Source organism: Semicossyphus pulcher, unplaced genomic scaffold (assembly GCF_022749685.1).
Source record: "Semicossyphus pulcher isolate SPU_LCO1_2020_fin unplaced genomic scaffold, fSemPul1.0.p SCAF_18, whole genome shotgun sequence".
NCBI classification, from domain to species: domain Eukaryota; kingdom Metazoa; phylum Chordata; class Actinopteri; order Labriformes; family Labridae; genus Semicossyphus; species Semicossyphus pulcher.
The window spans coordinates 8,912,356-8,939,667 of NW_027211691.1; the positions used below are offsets into that span (position 1 = coordinate 8,912,356).

The following is a 27,312-nucleotide window of genomic DNA, read 5'->3' on the forward strand; positions in this document are numbered from 1 at the left end:
AGAAATCAGCAATCTACTTGATATTTGGCATGACAACTAAAAGCTGGGATCGAGGCACATCTTACGCAGTCATCCGGCAGCAGCCTCTGGAAGAAAGCTTTGATAAACTGGCAAAAGTACTTAAAAGTATGCTGGCAGACAATTAGAATAAAGCTGCTAAGGAAAGTGTAATAAATCACAGCTTTAATAAAAAGCCATGTGCAGGCGCATTCAATTCAATTCAACTTTTTATGTTAATGAAAGCATTAAAAAAAGCAGAGATTCAGAGGGATTGATGGCGTTTTTTGTAGCCCAGGAAAGTGAGAAAGTTAGATGTTGAACACAAAGCATTTAACAAATATGCTTTTTGTTCTTTTCCATTTTGTTTCAATCCACTCCAGACTAGAATAAAGTGCATCCACAGGAGTAAACGCAAACATTTCCAAAACATGGTGCACAACTACACCAAGATTAGATCCTCAAATTTCAAACAATAATATGAGCACAAAGCTTCCCTGGACCAAGACACAAGCATTGCATCTGGATGAGTCATCTGACCTAGGTTTAAGCCTCACCCACCACAAGGCCTGCCAGTGTGTAACAAATATACAGCCCAGTCTTTGAAAAGCTCCCCAAGCGTCTGGAGCAGTGACCGCATCATGGTCAGGGAGAAGAACCAGGAATTAGTCTGTGAGAAAGACAAGCGATATGCATTAAAAGACAGCTCAGACTACCATTCTCACACGCTGAGGTCTGACAATCGAACCTTTAAGTGCAGAGTACTCTCGAGACGACGAGGCCTTCTGTGACTTTTACAGAGATTTGACAGAAAAGCCTCACAATCAGCCAGAGATTCCAACAGGATTCCTGTTTATTCATCCAGTACGTAATCCTTCTGGATTTCCTGAACAGGCCTTTGGAACAACATTAAATACATGATGTTCCAAAGGATCATCAGGAATTTGCTAATCCAAGAAGTGATCTTTTTCTTTTAAACACAACGCACCAAAGAGGATAAGCTATTTCCGTGTCACTTATCATAAAACTGAGATTGACACCATAATCCGTATGGAAAAAGCATTAAATAAATAAAAGCTTGTACTACTATAATATAATGTGAGGTAGTAAAATGAAAAGCCAATAAACTGCCACAGCAAACAGCAGAAAATGTGCAAAATGAAAACTATCCGGCTTGAAACAACATAGCACTTGTTTAATACAGACAGTATGTCCTTTAACACTTCACAAGTCGTGCCAAACCTAACAGCCTCAACTATTCACACGACAATGATGGATATCTTCTGGTTTACAATGTTGGGGAAAGGATGGTCAAAGACTGCTGCCTGAGGTTTAAACGTTTGTTCTTGAAATCAGAATGGATTTAAGATGTGTTTCCAATACTTATTAGCAGGGGTGGACAGTAAGAGTACTGTACTTCAGTACATTTTTTGAGTATCTGTACTTTACTTGAGTATTATTTTGGGGGGAAACTTATTATTTTTGACTCCACTACATTTCTAAGAATGTTCTCGTTACTCGCTACTTTTGTTCTGAAGTCAGCTGATGCATTCTCTTTTCTTTTCTAAAATCTGAAAGACAATAAACTGTGTTCCTGTACTTCTGCCTGTGGTTTGTCTCAGTGGTGTTGCCATACTTGTACGTCACGCGTCACCATGATTGAACGTACAGCAAACGTCACTCAGATCAGGCAGTTCATTTAGTGGTGGTAATGATGGCTACAGCTGACATTCTCCCTGGTCATCAGGTATTTTTGGTTGTTCCTATCATTTCGGAGCTGCAGATCTGCATGTAATTAATGTTTTCTAAATAAACTACGTAGCAGAATGTACACCCATGTATTCTTGACTGCACTCGTGAATTGTGAAACTACAAGGTTTAAGATTTTTTTGTTTAAATACTTAAGTATTTTTAAAAAGCAAATACGCCAGTACTTCAGTAACTCAAGTAATAATATGACTGAGCAACTTTCACTTCTAATATCTAGGTAGAGTATATTTTGACTCAAGAAATGAAGTTGTGTACTTTGTCCATCACTGCTTATTATACATATTTAATCTCATACTCTAGACAACTACATACACAAAAATCCAAAGTAATTATAGCTACTACTAAATTATAGGCTACAAAATTCTAAACACATTTATAGTTGTTATAGTTTCTTATTAAATTACCAATACAGTGTTCATGGAATATTATCACAGCAAAAGCTAAAACTATTGCACTACGCAGCAACAAAACCTATGTAGCATTAAGCTAATTACACTAAATAGAATTACATTTCGATTGAATCCTTGTGGTTACATGTGTCGCTAAATAAAAGCAACGCAGCCCAAGAACAAACTCTACATACAGCATACAGTGGTTAAATCTCTTGTAAGAAAATAAATGGCATATTTCAACAGCAAACCAATCAACAAACACACAAAGCTTGAGCTAGCATACCTTCAAGTGTCTGTTGTCTTGGAATTCGAACGTGGCAGTTGCTCTCGAGTCGTGTAAACCTTCGTTTGTATTTTAGAGCCTTTTTCGCCGCTATCCATTCGAGTAACATGATTTGTAAACTGTTTTTCTTAAATAAAATTACAAGCAAAACACTTGCAGTTGTTTTGAGGTCATTTTTAGAAATATTAGCCAACGAAAGGACGGTTAGCCAGTGTTTTGTCGAAATGTGTGACCTAGTCAAATACTGCTTCCGGTGGCGGTGCGTTCAATGTTCATGACGCTGACGATGGCAACTATTTAATATGAACTGTAAACTGACCTTTTTCAAACCATAAACCATCCTTTTTGTACTTTAAAAATGAATTCAAACAACACATTTCTTCAATTGGCTGCTATTAAGACTTCCAATCTATGCCAATGTTTAAAATATGCATGAACTGAAATTGTGACTTCTTACTTTAATACTCTTTATCATTATTTGCTTTACACTAGTTACTTGTGGCTGTAAACCCCCTGACATTGCTGCTTGTGTTCCTCGTTTGTTTGATCCTTGTTCACTTGTATATGTACAACGTTTGTCAATAAAGACACACACAAACCAGACAGACATAACCAGTCCTTACTGCCCCCTTATTGCTTTTATCATGCAATCATCAGAAGAAGAAGAAGAAGAAAATGAGGCTAGATTATTATAGTTATTATAAGGCACCTTTTACAAGCAAGCAGATTTCCTGCTGCTATGTTTGGTTTAAGGAAACAGTTGCAGCTCAGGAAATATGCTCAGCAGATGGAATATTTTTTATTTCATATTTATTTTCCAAATGGGGCTGCGGAGGAGATATATCAGGCATCCGGGTGATATTAATCATAGCTTTAATATATCACTGACAGTTGGAGAGCTTTAAAAGCTTTGCTGAACTTGAGACTCTCACAGTGTAAGTACAAACAGAATGACAGTCTCTACATTAATAAAAAAAAAGGAATTAAATACAGGATTATTTTTGAAAACATAAATACACAATTCTGCCCACTTCAATAAAGATGTGCTCTGGCAAATTGGACTGTTCAGAGACTTTGAAGCAAAAGTGTCATATGACTTTGGTGACTGGGAACCTGAAAGAGTTTCTGCAATACATTGTTCAAAAAAAAAAAAAAAAAAAAAAAACAGCTGTAAAATTAATAATTGTCAGATGTTCTTAAATATATTTTCACAATTTGTTCTAATATGAACATTCAGGTAAAACAAGAGAAAAGTAAGATGATTAGGAAATGGCAATGGCTAGAAATCATCTTAAACATAATGCTCGCCATCACTCATCTTTATTATATTATGTAGCTTTAAAGCTTTGATCATAACAAAATACAGGCTTGACATTGTAATATTACACCATTCATTTCAGTGGTGCAGAACAGTTCATGTCTGGCTGTGAACATGAACAAGTTAGAGCTCACAACATATGACACAGGTCTGACTTACACTGTTTATTTTTGCTTTACTGCATCTATGGATGTAGATTTTGTAAAACAAAGTTAGATATTTAAGTGGAGCAAAACTTCCAACTTATAACAGCGCAGAGCAACACTTTCATGTTGATGACAGCCTTGAAGAAGTTAACAGCTAAAGAACAGTGGGGGCCCGATTTCATTGGCTGTGTGAGAATGGGAAGTTCACTTCAATGAAGGCTGAAAACAAAATCCAGATTGTTGATTATGTTTTATATTACCATGAAAAGCAGCCACACAAAGCTCCCCGGCTGCTTCTGCCGAGTTGTTCTCACAAGAAAGGTTTATTTCCTCTCAATCATACATAGTGTAGTGGTGGAAGTTATTCAGATTGCTTCTTCGTGATATAGAAATGTTGGCTCTTTCGTTTCACGCAGCGACTGTTGCTGACTTTATATGCCTTCAAAGCATACCTCTCTTCCACCGTAGATTTATTTGTGCTGTACGTCAGGGTAAATCCCAGTCTGTTCAGTTGTAAATTAAGACCTGGGTCAGTCTGCCGGCCACTGAAGGTGGTCCAGATCTCCCAGTAAGTGCAGTGATGTCTGCTGCTGTTCCTGGGTGGCCCCTGCAGTTGCTTTGAATACCCCTGCTGTGTAAATCCTGTACAGTATACATTCTTTAAGAAGGTATTGGAGATTGCATACTCAAGAGACGTGGCATTTATGTTATGATCTCTCTGATTCCAATAATATGACTTATTCGACTGATAAAATATTAAGCCTAATTATTCATTAAGAGGTCATATGGCTTTAAACTGAAGTACGAGTTGTGTCAAGAAGAAGAGGTCCCTTCATTTCATCTTTACAAGCTGTGACACACAGACATTCACACATACACAGAGGGAGGGAAGGCATCAGATCGCTGTCTTTGTGTGACATCTGTGGCAGTAATTCAAGTCTTCATCTCACAAACTGTCTTGCCTTACTCCAGAGCCTTGATATTTTTGCTGACATAAGAAATCAAAGAGTGCATATGCAGACACATGAACTCAGAGAAAATATTGATAGTATAAACTGAGTGAGTGTGCTGGTGTTCTGCTGCAAGAACAGATGGCAATCACAGACCTCACCAACAAAGTGCAAATGGAAAATGAAATACGAAAATTGTAATTTCCGCTTTCTGACAGGAAAATATTGCTTATAGTGATATCAAGATTAAATCAAGGCACCACTGTGACTATGAAAATTCTTCCACATATCTTTCAAAACCACATCCCCTTTCAATGAGTACATGATGTGCTGTAATACGCGGGACATTAATCCACGTTACATGTTTTACAGGATGGATTTAGGTGATTAGTCTTCTCACACATCCTTTTACAGGAATCACCCTCACTGAAAACAAAGCGGAGGGCTGAGTAGTTTGTCGACCACATCCCGTGAGACAGACTGAAAGGTCGGTATTGCGGGGTGTGTACCGTACCACAAAACTCAGTCGGGTTTGAAGAACGGGATCGGACTGTGTCAGGCTGGATGGGCGCGTCTGTAGAGCTGACGTCGCCTGTGTAACACTCAGACAACCACAGTTTAACCAACATGTGCCCGGGCACACACATAGGAGCAATGTAGTCAGCACTGTGACCCACAAAGTTAGACGGGTATTCTAGAGAGACTGGATTAAACAGAGACATAAGCAGGGACAAAAGAAAGAAAGAGGACATGTGCATCAGTTCATTTTAATTAATATAACGCATTCCTATTTTCCCTCCACAACTTCCTCTTTGCTATTTGAAAAACACTACATCTTTTTTAACAGTGCATATCAATAAATGCTTCCTTAACGTGGGTCTGCACTAGGCCTAGAAAAAGAGTCCGTCAACAACCAAATGCATCTGTTTTCCCGACTCCACATGGAAGTTCAATAGCATGCTATAGAGCAAACAAAAATAAATGTTATATTTCATACTCTGCTGTTATATTTTTTTATCATATAGTTACAGTACAATGTCTATGAAATATCAGTGAAAAAAGTAGACAATCTTTTTCTTTTCATTCATGTGAAGTATAAAAATAATGGTCTCTGTACACATATTCAAAATGTCCAGTGGTTTGCATAATAGTTTGATTGGATCGATGTCTCTGGTCTTCGTCACTATAGGCCTGTGAAAAATGAAAGACAAAACATCAGTCTCCTAGAAACCAAAATCAGACACATTAAACCGCTAATAAGAATAATAACTGGGGCAATTACTTTGAAGCAGCCATTTAATATTCGAACATGTCATGGACAAACATGAGGTGGAAAATGAGGCCTGGCATTCCCAGTGTGGCTTCCAACGACCATATTTCACAATAACTTCTAGGAGACCAGGGATTGGGGTGACTTGAGCTATGAGCTTTGAGTTTGGTTGCTGTGGCAATGGTCTGGCCCCTCTGATAGCCAAGCAGCAGCAGCCTGCGCTCAGATCTCCCTCCAGACTGGCACACTGACGCTGGGAACTGTGGGCACCTCCAGAGCCACAAGAAGGAGAGCCGCAGACAACCTCAAACCAGACAGACTTTCTCCTGCTCCCAAGTGTTGACGCTGAGAGTTGACGCTGTCTGCTGCGTGTAAACCCAGAACCCGAGTGACTTAATGGAACTGGGCAACGGCGTCCCTTGCTCCACACATGGCCGGCCTCCACCAATCACATTTCAGAGCCGCTGCGCCCTCCATTTAGCCTGTGAGCGTAATTGAATGGACCATAAATGAAGGTGGAGGCTTCTACAGTAAGTCACCCATTGATAATTATTTGGGTTACGTGTTGTGGCTCTACAAATGAGGTCATTGGCAGACTTTCTGGCTCTCTAAACTTTAGGCAGTAGCTTACAATAGCTAAATTGGTGTCTGGTGACCCAAATGACACTTTCTGAGGTACGTATGTCTCTCTGGGTTTAAGACTGAAGCCTTTCTCACCTGAAAACACGGATCTCTTATTGGCATCTCGAGCACCACCTGTGAAAGGAGAAGAAAAGTGTAAATGTGAAAATATGGATATTAACTGTCCAGCTAAGAGTATCTGAAAGAAGTGATACAACTCTCAAACTGCATCTGTCCATTAAATATAAAGCAAAGGCTAGCAGCAAGTTAGCTTAGCTTTGTAAAACGACAACAGATGAGAAACGGCTAGCTTATCAGCATGTTTCATGCTTCAGTGTAGTGTAATGACAAACAAGACATGATGTGTTAAGAAGTGAGCATTGGATGTGCTGGTAGGTGGATTTTGTTACATTTTTTAATGAGCCTTGTGTAATGTTTGCTGTTTTCAGGTTTAACGCTAAGCTAAGCTAAGCTAAACACATGTAGCAGAATACACCAGTCAGCCATAACATTATGACCACCTGCCTAATTTTGTGTAGGTCCCCCTTTGGCCCCCAAAACTGCTCTGACCCGTCGAGGCATGGACTCCACTAGACCTCTGAAGGACGTAAGCAGCAGGTCCTTTAAATCCTGTATTGTGAGGTGGGGCCTCCATGGATCAAACTTTTTTGTCCAGCACATCCCACAGATGCTCGATTGGATTGAGATCTGGGGAGGCCAAGCCAACACCTAGAACTCCTTGTCGTGTTCCTTAAACCATTCCTGAACCATGTTTGCAGTGAGGGAGGGCGCATTATCCTGTTAAAAAAGGGCACTGCCATTTCCATGAAGGGGTTGCTTGGTCTGCAACAATGTTTAGGTAGGGGGTACGTGTCAAAGTAACATCCACATGAATGGCAGGACCCAAGGTGTCCCAACATATCATTGCCCAAAGCATCACACTGCCTCCGCTGGCTCGCCTTCTTCCCATAGTCCATCCTGGTGCCATGTCTTCCCCAGGTAAGCGACGCACACGCACCTGGCCGTCCACATGATGTTATAGAAAGCTTGATTCATCAGACCAGGCCACCTTCTTCCATTAATCCCTGGTCCAGTTCTGATGCTTCTGATGTCATGGCTGATCTGTGTATTTGATAGTAGTATTGATTTTGTAATATAAACCTCAGCAAGAAAGCGAAAAGCATAACAGTTTCTCTTTTAGTTTAGTTGCACACAGTTAAATTTTAATAGTAGCTGAACAAAAACAGGACCCTGACTTATCACTTATGCCTCTCCAAGTAGTTCTTAAACTCTGTAGACTACATATTAAGTCCTTAAAGGAATTTTTACAAGTGCATAATGTAACATGTCTACTATGAATTCCATTATTGTGCTGAGAAGAGAGCCAAAGCCGTTATGAACAAAGGGGTTAGGAGTGAGAAAAAGGACAGACGTCTTTCATCTCCATTGTGGTAAGCGTGGTCGTCCCATTGTGGAAGTTTATTGAATAACAGGAAATAGCTATGTATTTTTTCCCCCATTATTCTGCTCTCACCATACACTTGGCGCCCGCTCAGACACATCTGCTGTGATACTGTGAAGAGGGTGTCACTGCCCCAATGAAGTGAGCCCAGTATTCATTCATTACATGCAGGTAAGTGGGCAGGTAAGAAGAGCCAAAAGAAAACCACTTCATGCACCAACATGTTGGCATTACTGTGTAACAGGCTGTTGAGAAATTTTGATTTCCAGAAGATTTATCTCTTTTCTTTTGTTTGTATATTATGGTTGATGACATTGAGTGTTCGGTTGCCAGCATGTAATCCAATTGTTTCCTAGGTCAAAAAATGACCCCTGAAAAGGCAAAAAAATTGGATAAAGGGGGTAAAGACGCTCTCTGAAAACAATTTCAGTGTCTTACCCTGTCTGATACAATCACTGACACATTTTGTACACACATTTCCACATGCACAAAGACATACAAACCAGATTTCAGCTAACAGTCCTGTGGGCCCTCTCGCACGCCAGAAAGTGCTTTGTCACGTCTTGCGGCTGTTGGGACTGTTTTTTTCTCTCCTTGTATCTGAGCCACCTCTAATTCAATGTGCCGTTCTTATCCTTTCTCAACATGCCATTACCACTGCCAAGGTCCAGAGCAGGCCCCCGGGGTCTATTAGGAAATTGTATCCATTTATTTTGCAAGATACACATTTGGCAAAACAACGACCCTCTGGAGGAACTTGTCAGGAGGGTTAGATTTCCATGTGACAACCATTCGCCTGCTTGATCTTTTGTTTGACTGGAATTCTTGTGTCATAACGTCAAGGAAAGCTTTCTTTCCGAGGCCCACGTGCACTTGATTTTTCTGTTTGAGTAGCTGCTGCTGATGCTTTGTTTATTGAGAAAGCAGGGCTTGGTTAATTTGAGAACATTTATGAATCATAGCTTATAAAATTTTGGACTCGATCATAAATTAACTTTGGAGCTGGCGTTTTTGCTCCAGCAGTGGAGAGATCTTAATATGGCAATACCAGTCAGTGTGTCTGCTGGTTGGACAGTTCATCTGTCAGAGCAAGATATCGTAAAGAAAAACATTTATATTACTATTCAGCTTAGATGATAGGATCAGATTTTTCTACACACTCTGGTCCAAAAGGTCTTTTACAATTTGTCTAAAATTGAACATCATTGTCCCAAGAGGATAAGTCGTTACGTTTTTGGCGACTTTGTGATCATTTGCTTGGCTACATATTCTTTGCATTACATCTTAGACAGTATAGTTAGCTAGCCATTACATTCACTGACTATATTCATGTTCCCCAGAGGATGAACCCTTTGACTGTTTTTGTACTACCAAGCTTTGACACTTTTATGTAAAACTCACAGAGGCTGATGGTGGGGCAAAGTCCCTCTGCCACAGCCGGCATCAGAAGCCTTTTTTACACCGCGGTTCCGCCTCTGCACCGTAACAAAGCACCATCCTCATGGCACCTTTGTCATTTTACATTGGACCAAACAACGGCGGCGTAAAGTGTATGTGTGTTTTACATAGCATTCCAACATTGCGGAAGCAAAACGTGCGCGAGATGTAAACAAACAGCGCATGCTTCAAATATACACAAACAGCGCTGTTCCGCCCTGCCAGCTCTGCAGTTTACACTGACTGCGTTTCGCCTATGTTGCTAAAGTAACTAAAGTTAATTATTAACATATACAGTGACATGGTGATGCTTTCAAAGATGCTCCGTAACGTAAGAGCGTGCGCACGAGGAGACACGAGAGCTTGACAGACAGCCGCAGTAGTGCTGATTTTTTTCACTTCACACACAACAATATTCGTTGACAGCCCTATAGTGTTTACATAGTGAATTTGTCGTAGCTTAAGTAAATGAAAACAAAAGTTTTACTACATATTTATCAATAATAAGAGATCTTAAACTAGACAGCTACACGCCTGTGACTATCAAACCATATCGCCACATCACCATACATTCATGAGATTTATGGACCACAACATTCAAGGAGGCCTGATCTTCGTGTGTCATGTTCAAAGCCAAAGTAATCTGCTGTACTGTACCCCAGCCAGACCACTAGTATGAACGGATTCATGATTTTGGAGCAACAACTGTTCATGTCTGTTGACTGGATCTTGAGTGAGATATATCTTAATCCTGATGCCAGGAAAGAACATTTTACACGACACCTCCCAGGAATTCACCCAACTGTGACATGTGGAAATTTTATGTCAGCTTCATCTTTAAATTTTTTTAAGGAATACTTGCACATTAATCTTCACTTTTTAATAGATCTACAGCCACCTTAATGTCTTTGTGACTCACTGTGGTAAAGTGATTTTACAGTAATGTAATGAGGCTCACATCTTACAAAGGAAAAAAAACAGCAGGGAGGGTAAAAACATTAGACGGGCGATTTGTCAAATGTGTGAACAGTGAATTCAAATAAGAGTCTCTGAGAAACTACGGAGACAATCAAAGGAGAGACGGGACTAAGAGCAGGCTAGGTTACTCACTCTTGTCCTGTTCAGGAGGCTCCAGGATGTCACTGTCTGTGTCACTGGGAATATGCCACGGCTGTCTGATGGCCTGTAGCTGCTGGTAAAACTCATCCTGGAGTGGAAAAATACAACATAACAGAGCAGAAATGACGGAAGACTGTTAAATATACTCTGATGATAGAAAATAGACACGGAAAATAAGGTGAAAAACTATTTAGTCTTTTAATTTACCCAACCAGTCCTAAATATATAATTTGTGTCTTACTGAGGCTTTAGTCCTTCTACACAGGACCAGGTGGACTCAATAAAAGCACACTGGCTGCTCTAGTGTTTTGGATAATCTCACTAGTCAATGTCAACTAGCATAACTGTCAAGGAGTACACAGAGGGACTGCAAAATTCCTGCCTACCATTAATAAAGCCTTCAAAAAGGTTTCACATTTAACAGCGTCCCTGTTAAGTAAATCATGAAAGGACTATAAGACAGAAATCCCACTGAAAGTTTGCCTTTTATGCCAGACTTATTTTTCCACAATGAAATGACATACTACTGTACGGACCTCCATGACTCTCCACGAAACCCCACACGAAGCGCGTGTGTGTTTGTATGTGAGGGCATGTACGCGTGTGATACTGTGCGTCCTGGTGCTCACAGTCATAATGTTACTGTGTAAAGGCTCTCATGTTCTACAGTCAGCTTTACGCAGGCATCGAGCCTGTTTGACACTCAGCACACAAGTTCACGCTCACCATAGTGAAAAATTACAATAAAGTTGGAGTGATTTTCACGTCCATGACCCAAAGTTTAAGACAACTTGACTCTATGCTTTACACACTGTTTAACTTGACCCATTTCACTGCTGGATAACTCTGAGATGAAAGACATTTAATTGTTTGATGCCATAGCATGGCCATGGCTAATTCTGTTCCAGTTAAAGGAATACATTAAGATGTTATGAAATGAACATGTGTGTCCAATAAATTTGAACCTACAGGCAGAAGTGAGCTTATATAGCATAAATACTGGAGTTAGAAGGAGACAGCTGGCTCTGTCTGAAGGTAAAAAATATGTTATGGGTTATGTGCCAGACTAGCTAGTTAGTGGAGCATTGTTACAGTCATATAGTCCGGTAGGTCATCTAACTGATGCTGGTAGGATGCTGTTTTTGGTACCACTGGGCAGAGCAAGGCAAGCTGTTTCTTGTCGTTTCAGTCTTTACTCTATGCTAAGGTAAGCAAAGCTAGCTAAGCTAGCTAAAGTCAGCTAAGCCAGAAAAACTGTCTTATCTGAACAGCATTAATCGCCAACTGTAACTCTGCAAGAAAGCGAGTAAACACATTTCCCTGAAATATCCAACTATTATGTATGCCCAAGAGACCAAAAAGAAAAGCTCCATATCTTCTATATATGGATATATTCTATATATTCTTATATCTTTATTTTTTAAAAAGGTTAATTTAGTGAGCGTTATTGCTTCATGTGTGCCAACATGTTTGGATTAAAGTTAGCATTTCACAACTTCTCAGCTAATACTACAGTTTGATTACGTTACATGGTATTATATCGAAAGCTTAAAGTTCTAGTTAACGGTAATGTTAGCTAGGAATTGGTTGACAGTAACGTTAGTTAGCAAACACTAATGTTAGCTAAGAACTGGTTGACAGTAACGTTAGCTAGCAATCGGTAATGTTAGCTAGGAATTGGTTGACAGTAAGGTTAGCTAGCAAACAGTAATGTTAGCCAGGAACTGGTTGACAGTAACGTTAGCTAGCAAACAGTAATGTTAGCCAGGAACTAGTTGACAGTCGTTAGCTAGCAAACAGTAATGTAAGCTAGAAATTGGTTGACAGTAACGTTAGCTAGCAAACAGTAATGTAAGCTAGGAATTGGTTGACAGTAACGTTAGCTAGCATACTAATGTTAGCTAAGAACTGGTTGACAGTAACGTTAGCTAGCAAACAGTAATGTTAGCTAGGAATTGGTTGACAGTAAGGTTAGCTAGCAAACAGTAATGTTAGCCAGGAACTGGTTGTCAGTAACGTTAGCTAGCAAACAGTAATGTAAGCTAGGAATTGGTTGACAGCTATGTTAGTTAGCAAACAATAATCTTAGCTATTCAATCAATCTCAATTTTGGGTCTTACCTCAGACAAATAGGCCCGTAGGCTGGCACCAAGGCTGTCTGTAGTGCTCAGTCCAGGAGGTGTAAGCAGCGGTCTGGGATGCATGGGCTGACATGTGGGTGTCACCGGGCGGCTCCGCGACCTCCTGAAGGTCACCTCTTTATGAGATCCAGTGTTAAAGGTGGAGCGTGTCAGTAAACTATTCGGGGTCAGGGGCCTGCTGGGCGTTCTAGGGGTTTGAGTCCGGCTACTGGGATTGCTGGGAGATTGAGTCCGACCCATGACCAGGGAGGTGGGCTTGGGGCTGAGCAAAGGGAGGCCCACTCCGCAGGGCTTGCCGGCTGGAGACTGGGGTCTAGACAGCAGGCTGGTGAGAGGAAGTGTGTCGGGTAGTGTTCTGTGGCGCAGAGGGGAGTGGAGCAGGCTGCTGTGCGGGTTATTGGTGCTCCGGGTGGTCATCTTCCCTACTTCTGCAAGCTTGGCCAGGTCCTTCTCAACCTCTGGAGAGAAAAGATGGAAAATAATCCAAAGTCAAGAACAATGAATTGAGTTTGTACAGCTTTCTTATTTAAGTCCTATTTTTCTCAACACATTGAAATGGGAATGTTCAAAGCTTTTTAGGTCTTCAAAGACATCTTTAAATCCAAGTTAACTCTTGCAAATGAAAAAGCTTCCAAGTCAGAGTCAGGATTATTCATCATTACATATGCAGAGGTTGTGCTATGAGGTTAACATATGTCCTACAAGACTAATGATTCACAAACTTTACAGAGCATTTAAGTGGGTGAAACCGCTTGATTTAATCCCTCTTCTGGGCAATGATGACAATATTTATAGACCCTGTAAATTGTGGTGAATCCAGCTTCCTGTGTCAGAAAAGGGTCCAAGTTGATACACAGTAAGCCTCAAAGACATTTCTATTTGTAAAAGAAGGGCAATGCCAACGTCCGCAATCAACATCTGGGTCACTTTTTCCGTGTTTTATGCTTTTGTTAAAAATCTTGGCAGTTTAGATTCAACAAACAAGTCTGGGAGTTATCATTTGAGGGGGATAATTTCAGGAATGACGCATCAGCTGTGAGTATTTCTGGAAAAGTGTATACACGTGACGTTAAATAAATAACAGGAGGCATGACAAGTATTTCACAAACCTTTACTTAGTTGTTTTTGAGCTATCTTCCTACACAAACAACATTTTTCCACTTAAAAATGTGAAGCATATGCTCCTATTCACGAAGAATAGAAGAATATCCTTGTAGTGTGCTAAGCTGAAAATGTCTACTCTAAATTCAGCTTTGGGACAGTTGGTTTGAAATCGACTCCAGACTGTTTTGTATACAATCCTGCAGGGATCAAATGCTTATAATTCTCTGACATGCGTAATTAGATTCCTGTTTCTGTGCCTAATCAGCTCCGAGTGCACGGAGGTGAACCTTTATAGTGAGACACAATGCAGAGCACATACCGTTTAGTGCTAAATAACCTGCATGTGTGCTGCATGACTTTTGTGTCTGTGTTGCTTTAACCCTTGGACATTCAACACACTGAATAATAGGAAGGAAAACTAAAGATACAGCTTGACCTTCCATGACCTCGCTCCTGACTGAAAGCTGAAGGATAATTCACTTTGTGGGGGATCATGACATCCGCGTGTGGCGATGGCAGCAGTGCAGTATGTCACATTAGAAACCATAAAGAAGCTTTGTTATTGGACCTGCTGGGGGGCTGTGAAATACTAAAGAAGAAACGGTGTAAACTAGAACTTAACCAAACACACCACACTGATGTTATCATCATATGGTAAACAGGATATTCATTAGTAATCCGTTTCCCATAAATTTCCATCAAGTTATTTACCAGGAAAATGATAAACACCACATGTTTTTGTTGTGAAAATCTCTCGTTTACGTCAAAGGTTGCTCCACTCATGATTTTAGAGTAAACCAGTTGCCTCCCCCGTCTTCCTGCCATTTATGAGTTGTCTATCAATGCAGTTTTATTTTGAAATCCTGCGCTTAACATAAAATACTATAAGCCATCTTAAAGACACTGATTTAAAGTGACAGCTCCTCGAGTTCAAAGAGGCAGCAGCAGAATCCATATGGTAAGAACCTTTGATAAGTTTTGATCCAATCTTTAAGTAATAAGGGTTCGAAAATGAGACGGAGACAGATAGAGAGAAGCAGACGAGGAGAAATAGAAACAGATCTGATCTATTAAGTTCTTTGATCAAGCAGCGTTTGCACGTGGTGAGAGAGTGCGGAGCCACGGCACGCTATGCAAGCATTCAGAGCTCATGCAAGCGCTATCAGGCCCCCTCCTCTGAAAATAAACAAAAGCGCTAATGACATATCGCTTGTCTGTGTTTGATTTTCAGGCTTGAAGCTGTAAAATATACTGCCTGCCTGAATTAATATGAAAGCTAGGCATTGTCCTTGGGTAGCAGAATTAATTCACAAGAAGCTTGGTAAGCTTTTAAGCCTTGTATCATTGTACTTTCTGGCCTTCTTCCTGACTATATTTCATTTTAGTCTAATTCTACACAGATACACTGAGGAGTTTGGTTTGGTTTTGAAAAGAAAAAATGGTGTTAAACAATACCCATCTCTGGGTGACAAAGCATTCAATTTAAACTATGTAATAACAGTTTTAGCGAGCAGTAATTTATTTGTTTATATTAAAAAAACTGTGATTCATTTGATCACAATAGTCGACAAAGGGAGATTTCGCCACAGCAACAATAAAAGAAAAGAGAGGTTCTGGCTACAAACATGGAAAGTATTAGCAGCTAATAAAGGCCTGAAAGAGTCAAATTAGCCTGTTGAACAGCTTCACTGAATCGCCTGGTGGGAGCCCTTGGTCTTAATATTCAGTAACTTGGCGTAAAACGACTAGAAATCAATGCCATCTGAGGACCTCTGGGGCGAAACTGAGCATGTTGTTAATACAAATAGTGCCTCTGGAACACCAGCGGATGAGCTGAGGAGATGGGAGCAGCTGGTTGGGTGACAGTTATTGGTCCAATAAGTAGGATCAATATGCTTCGAATGGGTGTGGTATGTGAAAGCGCGTACGCGGAGAGGGAGGACATGCATAAGCAAACAAGTGGGTGACACATGATGCTAGATGGCGACATTCCCTCTGGCTTTCATCTGATTCATTGATCGTTGTGACAACAAAAGCAGTCTCTGAGTCACCAAGATGTCACATATATCAAAGATGAGCATGAGCTTTCCAAAAGGCCACACAAATTCCATTCAGTCGGACAAATTCTTGAGCACATTAAAGCTTCAGTCAGCTACGAATGACTCAGCAGAGCCGGATTTATTGATTGGACCTGTCAAAGATGGAGTTGAGGAAAATTCCTGGCATGGTGGAAATATTCTAATTTCTACTTTGTGTTGACACATTTTAGCAGGAAGATCAGTTTTTAATTAGCAAAGAAAAGCTTTTGAAAAGCAGGGTATTCTTTAGCTTGTGTCTCCCCCTCCCCAATTCCTTTGTAGTCCCCTCTCTATTGGATACGTCTCTGTAGTTTAAAGTGTGTGTAAAGGTATGATCTGCATTTGATCCGACCAAGCCATACTAATAAACACATGCACAAAGGAACAGCACACACACATGCACACCAAAGCGTTCTGCATACCAGCGAGCTGTTTGCCCATGTTCTCCAGCTCTTTAGAGAAGAGGGAGTCACCCAGTAGCAGGCCCGTCTGCCCGACAGAGCTCCCGCCACCTCTCACAGCCTTCAGATCAGCCTCCCAGACAGCCTGACGCTAGTTAGCATGGAGAACAGAAAAAGAGAGAAAGTCACATTAGACGACAGACCCTTCAATTAACTCTTTATATCATTTTCTGCTATTGCTGGAAATATCCGAGCCATATCTGCTGGGAAAAAAGGGGGCAATTATTATTTTTATGGGCTTTAGAAAAACACAAGAAACCACAGCAAGTGTAGATGAAAGCGGAGAGCGTGCAGCGCGCTCTGTTTAGTGGATGCTGGACGCTAAACTGTCAGTAGTGGTTCAGGGCAACTATGAGTGAGTCTATAGGAGCCTGTATGCACACAAGTCTGTTGGAAAAGAGCCTGACAGCAGCGGATATTACACCAGAGGTTAGGACGATAAATCTGCCATTTCGGATAGTTTACAAGGAGCACATTATATTTGTATTTAACAAAAATAAAGATCATATTCCAAAGCATATTTAAGAAAATCATTAAGCCTACTTCTTCATGGCTTAACATATGATTTGGAAATGGACCTGTTAGACGCGGTCAGTCCTGAAATGGCAGCACGCCTAATCCTCCGGTTTATTCCTCTGATGGCACGTGAGTGTCCAGAGGAGCCGTTAAGCCAATGGACAAAGCTCACATGAGCTCCAAGCACAGGTGAGACATAAAATCTGTCAGCCATTATTCCACATCCTGTAAGTTTTAGTTTACACTAGATAAGTTACGATGCCTCCGATGCCAGCGCTTACGTCACCCGATGTGCTAAGCACTTAATGAAAGACAGAGTTCGCTTGACAAAGTGCTGACACAGAGCACGGCTCTGGGAGACATGGTGATATACATACAGGGTAACCTTCCAGCTGCATTTAAAGATAAACCTGGGATATAACAGGGTGCTCATTTTATGCTCAGAGTGGGCTTTAAAGTCTGTTTCTGCAGGATGAAAAACACACCGAGTTGGTATATTCTGATAAATCACGGAGCATGATTTCCCAGGGTCTATATCATTGATCTTCAGGCCTGTCAGAGGCGATCTGTGGCGGCAGAACCTCAACGCCACAAGCCAGTCCTTAATTACAGCCCTCATAAAGCAGCGAGGCGGGCTGAACATTACAACTGAATCCCCTCCTCAACATTAGTTCTCTCTCTTTGTTGGTATCCCCCCCGAAAATCCAAGAGCATGACATCATCACCATTCTCTCTGTCTGGGTCTTCTCAGCTCTGACAGGAAGGCCACCAACAGATTCATGGCAGATTCATACTAATTATCTTTATTATACTGTAAGTCATTACATTATATTAAAGCTCAACTAGGCAGAATCTTTGTTGCATTGGTCCGGCCTTCAAGCTCCTTTGTCCAATAAAGAAAGGACTATGTATGATGCAGACTGCAGAAAGGAGGCTAAGGCTGATGCTGCTGTACACTCTCATTGCCGTGCAAACAAACACGATATACTGAGTCTTCAAGCAGTTCTCCTCCCTAGATAAGATCAGTAAATAAACACACATAACGATCAAAATATGACATGTTGTTAGACCAAGGAACACATACTTGGAAAGTCACCTGGAAGAAGTCAACATGTACAGCGCATCATAATAAAGCATATTAAAACATCATGTACCAAACAGCACGGCTCTGCAGTAGACAGAGGGCTTGATTACACGCTAACATGAGGTAATGATGAGATGAAAAGTGAGTCATCATAGTTTAAAACAGCTATTGTCTTTATCAGCAACAACATATGACATGAGTGCTTCTTCCCTTTGTTTGGCTGCTTAGATCAGATGCTTTAATCTACACAGACAAAGAGATGAGAAGAAACGCCGTTTCATCCCCGAAATAAGGAGCGGCTCTGATTTTGCAATGACTTATGAGTATCTTAATGTCAGCTGTATAATCTCCCTGCCAGTATGACAAAACTAAAAAGGCCAAAAGAGAACGGGGGGGAAAAACCCTCTGGTGGCTCTTCGGCCCGACTAACAAACAAGGGTCTTGCTTGGTGCGCAAATTGATTCCATGTTGAGCGCAAACAAGACAGAAAGAGAGCGAGAGAGAGAGGATGGAAGTTCAATATTTTATAGCCTGCATGTGTGCAGCTATACGTGTGTGGTCAGCAGCAATAATCACCACAATCTGGGGTTTGGTCCAACATTGCCCTCTGTACTATGAGAGCTGTTGTCGGGGATGTGTGCATGCAGTTACAGACCTCAGACATGGCTGGGCTGAGTTGGAGGTTTGAGCCCACCGCTGGCTGTGCAGAGCACAATTGATGGACTTGTTTAGTGTGGTCAGGCAGAGAAGCAGAGAGATTAATACGCACACAAAAACAGGGCTGTGTTTATTTACAACAACGCAGATATTTACCGTTTAGCAGCGATCATTTTGGATTTCTTGGGGCCTTTTTCTTGACAAATTGTCTGACTGCATTACCCTCAAATAAAGGTCATGTTTTTACTCTACTTGGTTGCAGCTGACTTAGCTTTGCCTTTTGGTTGCATGACTGAAATCCAATCCAATACTAGACCACCTTCTTTTGCAATAAGTGAGTAAGTAAAACAGAATGAATCTTATAAATGTGACTGCACTTTTGGGAGAATTCAGCATTACTGAACCAGCAAGTACTTCTATTATCAAACAGGGTGAGGGATGAGCCGATGCTGGAGTTAAAGAGAGAACATGCTGGCACATGGGAGCTCGCTGGCATAAGGATTTGATCTGCACATGTGCGAGAGAGAACATTGTGTATTGTAGCGCAGAGTTATTTTTATTCTAATCAAACAACAATGTTTTGGATTTTACTGATTGTCAAACCTTCAAACATGCAAACAGAAATCATGTCTCTAAACAGCACATGAGCCAGGGCCAGTGGGATCATTTAAAACATCTTCAAGTGGAATGCAGAATACAAAAGATACGCATCTTGAAAATATTCCTGTATTACGATAAACAACTGTGTCTCTCCTTCTGTTAAATCGTATCCTCTCATGTGTTGATCCACTCAAACTAGATGTAAGAAACAAGAGATACCCGATGTAGCTCCTTCCACAGTAGCTTTCGCAGCCATGGGAGTCTTCGGGATACGAGCAGTAACACTCGACTTTTAATGAGTTCCTGTTGTTTTGGCTCGCAGCAGAATCACCTAATGGATTTTATGGGCTGTACACAGAGCTCGCGGGCTCACCGGCCATGGTGATGGGCAAATGAGGATTAAATTATGTTTAATTAGCGAGTGCTGACACAGGCAAGTATACTCTTTTTGCATGTATGCTATGTGTGCACAGCAGTAGCACCTATTGCATTCAAATGTTTTAGCTGGTTATGAAACAGACTGAAATTAATACTGTTGCCTCTATATTAGGTACAAAAGCAAATGAGACATCAGTGACAAGATTGATTATTTCTATATAGTTATGTTTAATGTCTGTAACCACTGCCGGGGGTAGGTGGCAGACAAATCAGCCTTTTTTCTATATTTGCAACAGCAAAGATTCACAGAAAGTGATACATTCGAATGTTAAAAGAAAGCAAGAAGAAGTTTTTAGTTAAAGGGGGGGTACTATGCTACCGTCAAGCTTCATATTTCACTCTGTGATACCTGTGGAGTAGCTTAGCAATTTTTCTCCCCCTGGTGCTCTGTGCAGGGCCTCATACAACCTCTGCCTGAAACGACTCATTCAGCTCTGTCCCTTTAAGAAACCCCGGCCCTACAAGCCCGCTTTCTTCTGATTGGCCAGCTCTCCGAAGCCTGCTGAGGCTGCACCATAGACTGTATAAAAAGATGGACAACATGACAGCTCCCTAAAAGTGAGGCCAAAACTTTCTGAGTATAGGTCATAAAGCCTGCCTCCTCCATGTTAACAGATGGGATATGAGTCAAACTATAAAATCAAAATACACGCCAAATAAATGTTTCTCAAACATGGTTTCTGTCATTATAGTTCGTTCTTATCATGCTGATTTACGTTTAAGTTTATTTTTAATTAGTTATTTGATGCTGTAAAAAGGATGATTGACAGCTCGGTTGACAAATACAGCTCCTGCAGCCGATCTTTTTCCGGATTAGCAGAGTAGAGGAGGAATGGTGAGAGGAGACATAACTAAAACAATCACTACAGTCATTGAAGTTTTTTATATCTGTGAACGTCTGCTTCAGACCAACACAAAGAGCTGCACCTGCCGATCTCTACTGCAAAACTCTGGCTCCAAATGAAGTCACGATTGCAAGATGGCAGCACCCACCTGCTCCTGGGGCTATTTTGGCATCAATTACGTACAATGAGAGCAGATGGAGACGTGTCGTCCATCTTTATATACAGTCATTGGGCGTTCACAGCAGCCTGCAGACTGAGCTGAGAAGCCTGGGGATTACTCCAACATACTTTTACCTACAGATTTGAAACTTCACCCACGTTTAGTCTGGACATCCAACATCGTAACATTTTATATATATATATATGTCTTAAAATGTGAAACAGCATTATAAGCCTTCTTCTAAAACACTTCTTACACATGTACAGGACAAGCTCAGCAAAGAGAGAAGAGGTACAACTTTGTCCACAGACATCGCCAAAGTCAACAGAAACCGAAAGTTACTCATGGGAGCTTTAATGTTGTACACATTATGATAATAGATTTGTTGTAATTGTCTCTTATGTTGCTCCTATCATCCAAAAGCTTCAATCACCCAGCTCACGTTTTTTTTACGTATTCCTGATACTGTATGAAAGTCTCTGTTTACTTGTTTTTGTGATGGGATGTGGTGTTTACATGAGCCAATCTAAACAAAAGTCAGCACATTAGTGAGATGTAAATGGGATTTTTTGAGAAAAAATAACTTTAAATCAAATTTCATACCCAAAAGAAACCTGATAAACACACAGCACGCTTGTTTAGAATGATGACAACAACTTTTCTAACAATCGTTTGGAGCTTAGCACGCAGATGACATAAGAGGAAAACCACTAATATGAAAAATGTGGAAATCCTAAACAAACCTGTAGAGGGATAAACTGCACTGAAATAGGCACTCGAATTAGAGAGCTGCTCCCCTGTAGAGGTGTGGAAAAAGCCATACAGAGTATCGGCTGAAATTCTGCCAAAACGTCCCTGGAAAAATAAATAAAGCGAGACAACAGCTCTGCCTTGTATCATACTGTACACATGGCATTGCATCACTCTAATGATCTTATTTCTACCGGACAAATGAACAGTTTCCCCTGGCAGGTTTTATGATGGTAACACCCATGCTACACGAGCTACATTTGATTAACACTTACAAGGAACGCTATGGAAGAACTGCTCGGAGAATTTGCTCTTGGGACTGCTTTCGGAAAGTATTTGTCTTTACGGGGCAATTATCACCTAAAGGAGCTGGCAGAGGCAGGGGGCCTGTCGGACTCATAATGATAACCATTAACAGTGTTTACTTTCCAACATCGCCAACTTTTACTGCGCTAACCAGGGCGACGCAAAATGTAAGGCATACTTCATTTAACGACAGCCGTGCATGATGAAATGTGCTCATAATAAAATACAACTTCCAAATTTTAAAGCTAGAAAAGTTACATCTTTAAAACTAATAACCAGCGCAACAAGTGGAAAAACAGTCGGACAGCTTTCTATCAATGCAAATGTCGCACAGAAAGAACTGAAACAAACATAATCTAAGTTTTTAAAATAATCTTTGACATGAACAATCAAGCGTTTTCTAAGCCCTTAAAAGACATTTCTTCCCCCATACTGTTTAGTGAATATGGCCTTCGCATTCGTTTCCATATGGGGGACATTACTTCCGTTCTTAAGTGTGCCAGACAGGGCATAACTTATGGAGATGTAGGGGTCAGTGGTAAAGAGGATATCAGCTTCAGCTTTAAGCTAAATTACTTTTGTCTCCTACTAGATAATAGAAGGTGTCAGTTTTATTACCATGTGATATCAATCTCAAGCATTAGCTTTTCACCTGAAACATTTGAAACTAGCATTACCACCTTGCTGTTGTATGCCTCCGCCAACTAGTCAAGTCGTTCTTTAAATCTACTCATGTGTTTCCAACAAAATGGACATGTGTTTTGGTATTGAAATTACTTGAAAGAGGGCTGCACATTGGTTAGCGCTGTTGCCTTACAGCTAGAAGGTTCCTAGTTCGAATGTTGGTTCGGACATAGGAAGCCTTTCTGTGTGGAGTTTACATGTTCTCCCTGTGCATGTGTGGGTTCTCTGCTGTTACAGTCCAAAGACACACTCATTAGGTCCATTGGTGACTCTAAATTTCCCAGAGGCGTGAGTGTGAAAGATTGTTGTGTCTCTATGTGTCAGCCCTGTGAATGACCAATGGCCATCAGTCCAGGGGGAACGAATGACAGCTGGGATAGGCTCCATGCTCCCTCCTACCCTGAACAGGATAAATGGTATGAATAATGGATGGATGGACTCATTGAAAGAATCAAAAAACAAAACAACTGCTAGTGTATGGCTACATTAAACAGGTGGGGTCAGTCATTACAAGAGACAAGAGAATGTCTCTCCCTTTCTGTCTGATTTTTTGAAAAGCATGGGATCGTCATGGCGACAGCGGAACAGACAGTATGCAAGTGGCAGACAAGTGGAAATTTCCATTAATCTGTTGCAATCTTCATTGTTGTCTCAAACCTTTTCATAAATAAACAAGGGGCAGAAATAACTGCAAGAAATGTGTTTTTACAGGATATTATGATGTCACAGTGAAGTTGACCTTTAACCTTTTGGTGTAAAATGTCATTACTCCATTATTTTGTGTAAAATTGGGTCATAATAAGTGTTTGATTCTTGCATTATGAAAAAAAAAACGTACTTTGAGAAGTCACTTTGACCACCAGCTTCTTATCAGTTCATCCTTGATTCTCAGAGGATGTTTGTGCAAAGTTTCAAGATATTCCCTCCTGGTGTTACTAACATCATTTTCACAAAAACTGGACAGACAGACCTGACATAATGCCACCCACTCTGGCTGTCACCAGTGTGCAGCCAAAAAAAAAAAGAATGGCAGGTTGATGTAAGAAGGTGCACTACCTCTCTTTTTGTCTGCACAGTGTGTTTGGCCTAATCCGTCAGACTTCCAACTACAGGCTTTGATTCGACGGTGCCTTCAGTCTCTAAAAGTCTGCTCCCACTTAGTCTGGAGCCACTCTGCATCTGCTCCACACACGGAGAAATGCCTTGGCTCCAAACGCTTTTTCTTTCTTTTAAAAATGCCATAAAAAAACCTTGTCTAACACTTAGATTGGGCAATTATATAAAAAAAAAAAAAGTATTGCCTTTTTTTTTTGCAGCTAATTATACAAAAAGGAACCGGCGTCTTAGCTGACCGCTTGATTAACAGCATGTGAGTGTCTGCCTGAGTGTGAGGCTGCTGTGTGCCACGTTAGGCCTCTGTAGGTTTCTCCCCTGAAGCATGTGAAGTTATCACGCAAGCCTCCTCTACTGAACAAAACCCTCATAACCCATCAATATTTAGGCCTATTGTATAAAACATCTAAATCAGCCTCAATTGTTGTTGTGTCACTGGATATTCTTTCCATTTATACCTTTCAGAACGCAACACAAGTGCCCTGCGAGGGGAGCAAAGTGATACAGGGAGGTTTTCTAATTGGGGTATCACTTGTTCTGTTGTGTAAGCTGAAATGCCCACATGAAGATGGATCACTCTCTCTTGGGTCTCGTCCTATAAACAGTTGGCTGGAGGTGTTTTTTTCTCGCTCTCTCTTGGACAATAGAAGCTGAGGACATGAGAATTGATGGCTGTAAATGGATCTGAATTGTTCGGAGATGGATGGAGGGAGGACACTTACAGAGGCTGACACTTGAGACAAGGCCTCGCATTCCTGCAACCGTGCCGCCACGGTGTCCACCCCGGGCAGTGGAGCTGCTCCAGACGACACACACGAACAGACAAACAGAAAACGAATAAACTGTGAGACAACAAACATGTGAAAACAGCCAACAAGTTAAATGAAAACTACTTTAAGTTTGATCAATTTTTTCCCAACTTACAGGAGATGTCAGGTACGGCTTGTTCGGATACGTGGCTCCTGTGCTCCTCTTCAGATCTGCCGTCTGATAGGCTGTCCCCCTGCAACCTGGAGACAACACATAAACACTACTGTAAGCATTGGATATCTAGTGCGCTTAAATAATCTCTGACATCAGGGTTTTTCAGCCACAACACTGCAATGCATGTTTGGAAATTGAAGCCCAGATAAGGAAAAGACAAGCAGGTCTGTATCAGTCTGAGGTGATGAGACAAAGAGGAAGTGTTTAGGGAGTTTATGATCTCTTCTTCTGCTAAATCTGGGAGGGAAAAAAAGGAAAGAACATGAGGTCAGTTTAAGAGCAGAAATCTCGTCATCTGCTCTCTCTTCATCCTGCTGACTGTAAATCAGAAATAGTCCTCAGTGTGATGACATGAAACCAAAGTCATGAACTCACAGACATGTGGAGCATGGTTAAATTGTACAGACACGTCACACACAGATTCAGTTCCCCCTTAAACCATTCAGTTACTGTTCTCTATCATAATGTGCTCCAAGCCCCTATAGTTTTCTTTCAAAGATATGTTTGGCCTGATGTAGGTCTGAGTGATTTGGCCGTCTCGTTCAGGTACTAAAACATTTAAGAAGAAAAGAAAAGACGATTAAAATACAGTTTCAGCTGGAGCATAAAACACATGGCTTTTCATTGCATCTATACTGCTCTGCAAACTAATTCACACAATTTAACAGTATGGAATTAAGCCCAAAGTTTTAACAACTGTAAATCATACCACATTACACACTTTTTTAGCTGCATGCTGTTTCCATGTCATTGGCGCAACCATTAGCTTAAGACAAGGGAAAGCAATCCATGCACTTTTATGGCGTCGCTGCATTCCAGCACAGCCGCAGGGCCTCTTTAGTCCTTTTACACGGCCAGTTCAAGGCGGGATAATTACGCCTCTGTTAGGTCTCATCTTCTATGTAAAACGCACGGAGGCGGAATAGTGGGGTGAAGTCGTTGCGCCTCTGAGCCGGCATCAGAGGTAGTAACAGAGGTATTACAGTGTCTGTGTAAACTGTGGAGCCGGCAGGGCGAAGCAGCTCCGTGTGTTTGTGTATTTGAAGCATGCGCTGTTTGTTTACACCTTTTCCGCAACACCGGAAAGCTATTTAAAAAACACACACTGGAGTGGCTTTACGCTGGAGTTGCTTGGTCCAACGTAAAACAGCAAAGGCTGCATGACGGCAGAGCTTTGTTACGGCGCAGAGGCGGAACCGCAGTGTAAAAAGGGCTTTTGTTTCACCTCTAGGATGAAGGTTAAAGCTGAACACAGCTTCTTTCCTTCTTCATACATCCATTTCATTGTCTGTTCCCCTCTTTAAGTCTCTTTAAAAGGTCATTTTAAAGGATCCAAGATGACTATCAAAAGGCCTTTCCATATTTTGAACAAAAGCACATTATAGTCCCCACTAAAATCCCCTCAGTGCATTCCTGATATGAAAACAATTAATTTAATGAGAACTACAAGCCCAAATGAGGTTTGTGGAGATCCTTCCATTTCCTTGGGCCGCGCCGCCGACTCGTCCGGACTGTGCCCGAGATCTGGGGTTGGTTTGCACACGGGAGGTTTCGTGGCAGGAGCACACAGCCATTAAAAGAGCTGATTTGGTGCACGGAGGAGGTGGATGAAATGCTGGGATGACCGCAGCTGTAGCCCCGAGAGACAGAGACGTTGCCCACAACACACAGGCCACACAGCACTTTACACTTCAACCAACGAGCAGAGAGCCAAAAGAAAGCGGCATGTTTCCTGACCTGCCACTGCTGGTTAGGAGCCACACAGGCTGACGTGGTGCTGAGGCGGAGTGTGGAAAGGGGGACAGTGACGGAGGAAGGTGTGTACAGGCTGGGAACTCCTTCAAATTATATTCCAGAAGATGACATTTTTCGTCTATAATAATTAATTTGCCTCTTGTGTTCTTGGCCTGTAACAAAACAGGTGGATCTTGAGCGCAGCAACACACAGGAGTGCTGCTGGAAATTAATACTTGCTTGTGGTGGTGGAACCGAGTTGTCGCCTTCACGCTGTGGGTGTGAAAGTAGGTGTCGCCTCTCCTTGGCTTTGGGTGGTACGTGGTGAAGCCAGTTGGCTCGGTCTCGTTTGACCGCTTAGACAACTTAGGAAGTGTGATGCGGAGAATGCTTGACCCATAAGAGCTGACGTGTGGATAAAAAAAAGGGAGCTGAATTCTGCTGTGTTTGCCTGAGGGATGATGGGAATGTGAGGAATGCTTGTCAGGCTTTGGGTCACAGAGACAAGGAACACTTTACTATCTTTGGAGAGTTATGTTATGTCAGAAAGAATCGATACTAAACTTACTGTTAAAAAACCCAGTTACATCTGTACAGTAGTACCGTCTGCAGGTGTGAAACATAAGGGCACTAACTGGGCCACATATGTTAGTCTTATGAGGAGTCAGTTTAAAGGTTGGCCCTCTGCTCCGGGACTCACTGAGAAGTCAGAGGTGCTTTAAAAACATCCATGTGATAAACTGCAAACAAAAAAATCCACTGATACCATTCATGCTCCTGCAGAACCTCTGACAACATCCCGCAGCCTGTGTGCGCAGTGAAACCGATAAGCAGCGTGAATGAAAGAAGAGTAGGAAACAAACAAATTCCAAACCCCAAACAGAGGAGGCCG

The 27,312-nt window shown here is 41.4% G+C and overlaps 1 protein-coding gene across 1 annotated transcript in view; it reads right to left on the reverse strand.

The window, feature by feature from the left end:
* Positions 1-5,622: 5,622 nt before the first annotated feature.
* cunh8orf34 (chromosome unknown C8orf34 homolog) overlaps positions 5,623-27,312 on the reverse strand; it is a 58,946-nt gene continuing 37,256 nt past the window's right edge. Inside the window, exons 9-15 of the mRNA XM_069667567.1 lie at positions 24,627-24,712; positions 24,425-24,498; positions 16,511-16,640; positions 12,886-13,364; positions 10,757-10,853; positions 6,844-6,882; positions 5,623-6,047 (exon numbers count right to left, since the gene is read on the reverse strand). Coding sequence (XP_069523668.1) covers positions 6,040-6,047; positions 6,844-6,882; positions 10,757-10,853; positions 12,886-13,364; positions 16,511-16,640; positions 24,425-24,498; positions 24,627-24,712 — 913 coding nt within the window. The 3' untranslated portion in view covers positions 5,623-6,039. The remainder of the gene's footprint in view (positions 6,048-6,843; positions 6,883-10,756; positions 10,854-12,885; positions 13,365-16,510; positions 16,641-24,424; positions 24,499-24,626; positions 24,713-27,312) is intronic.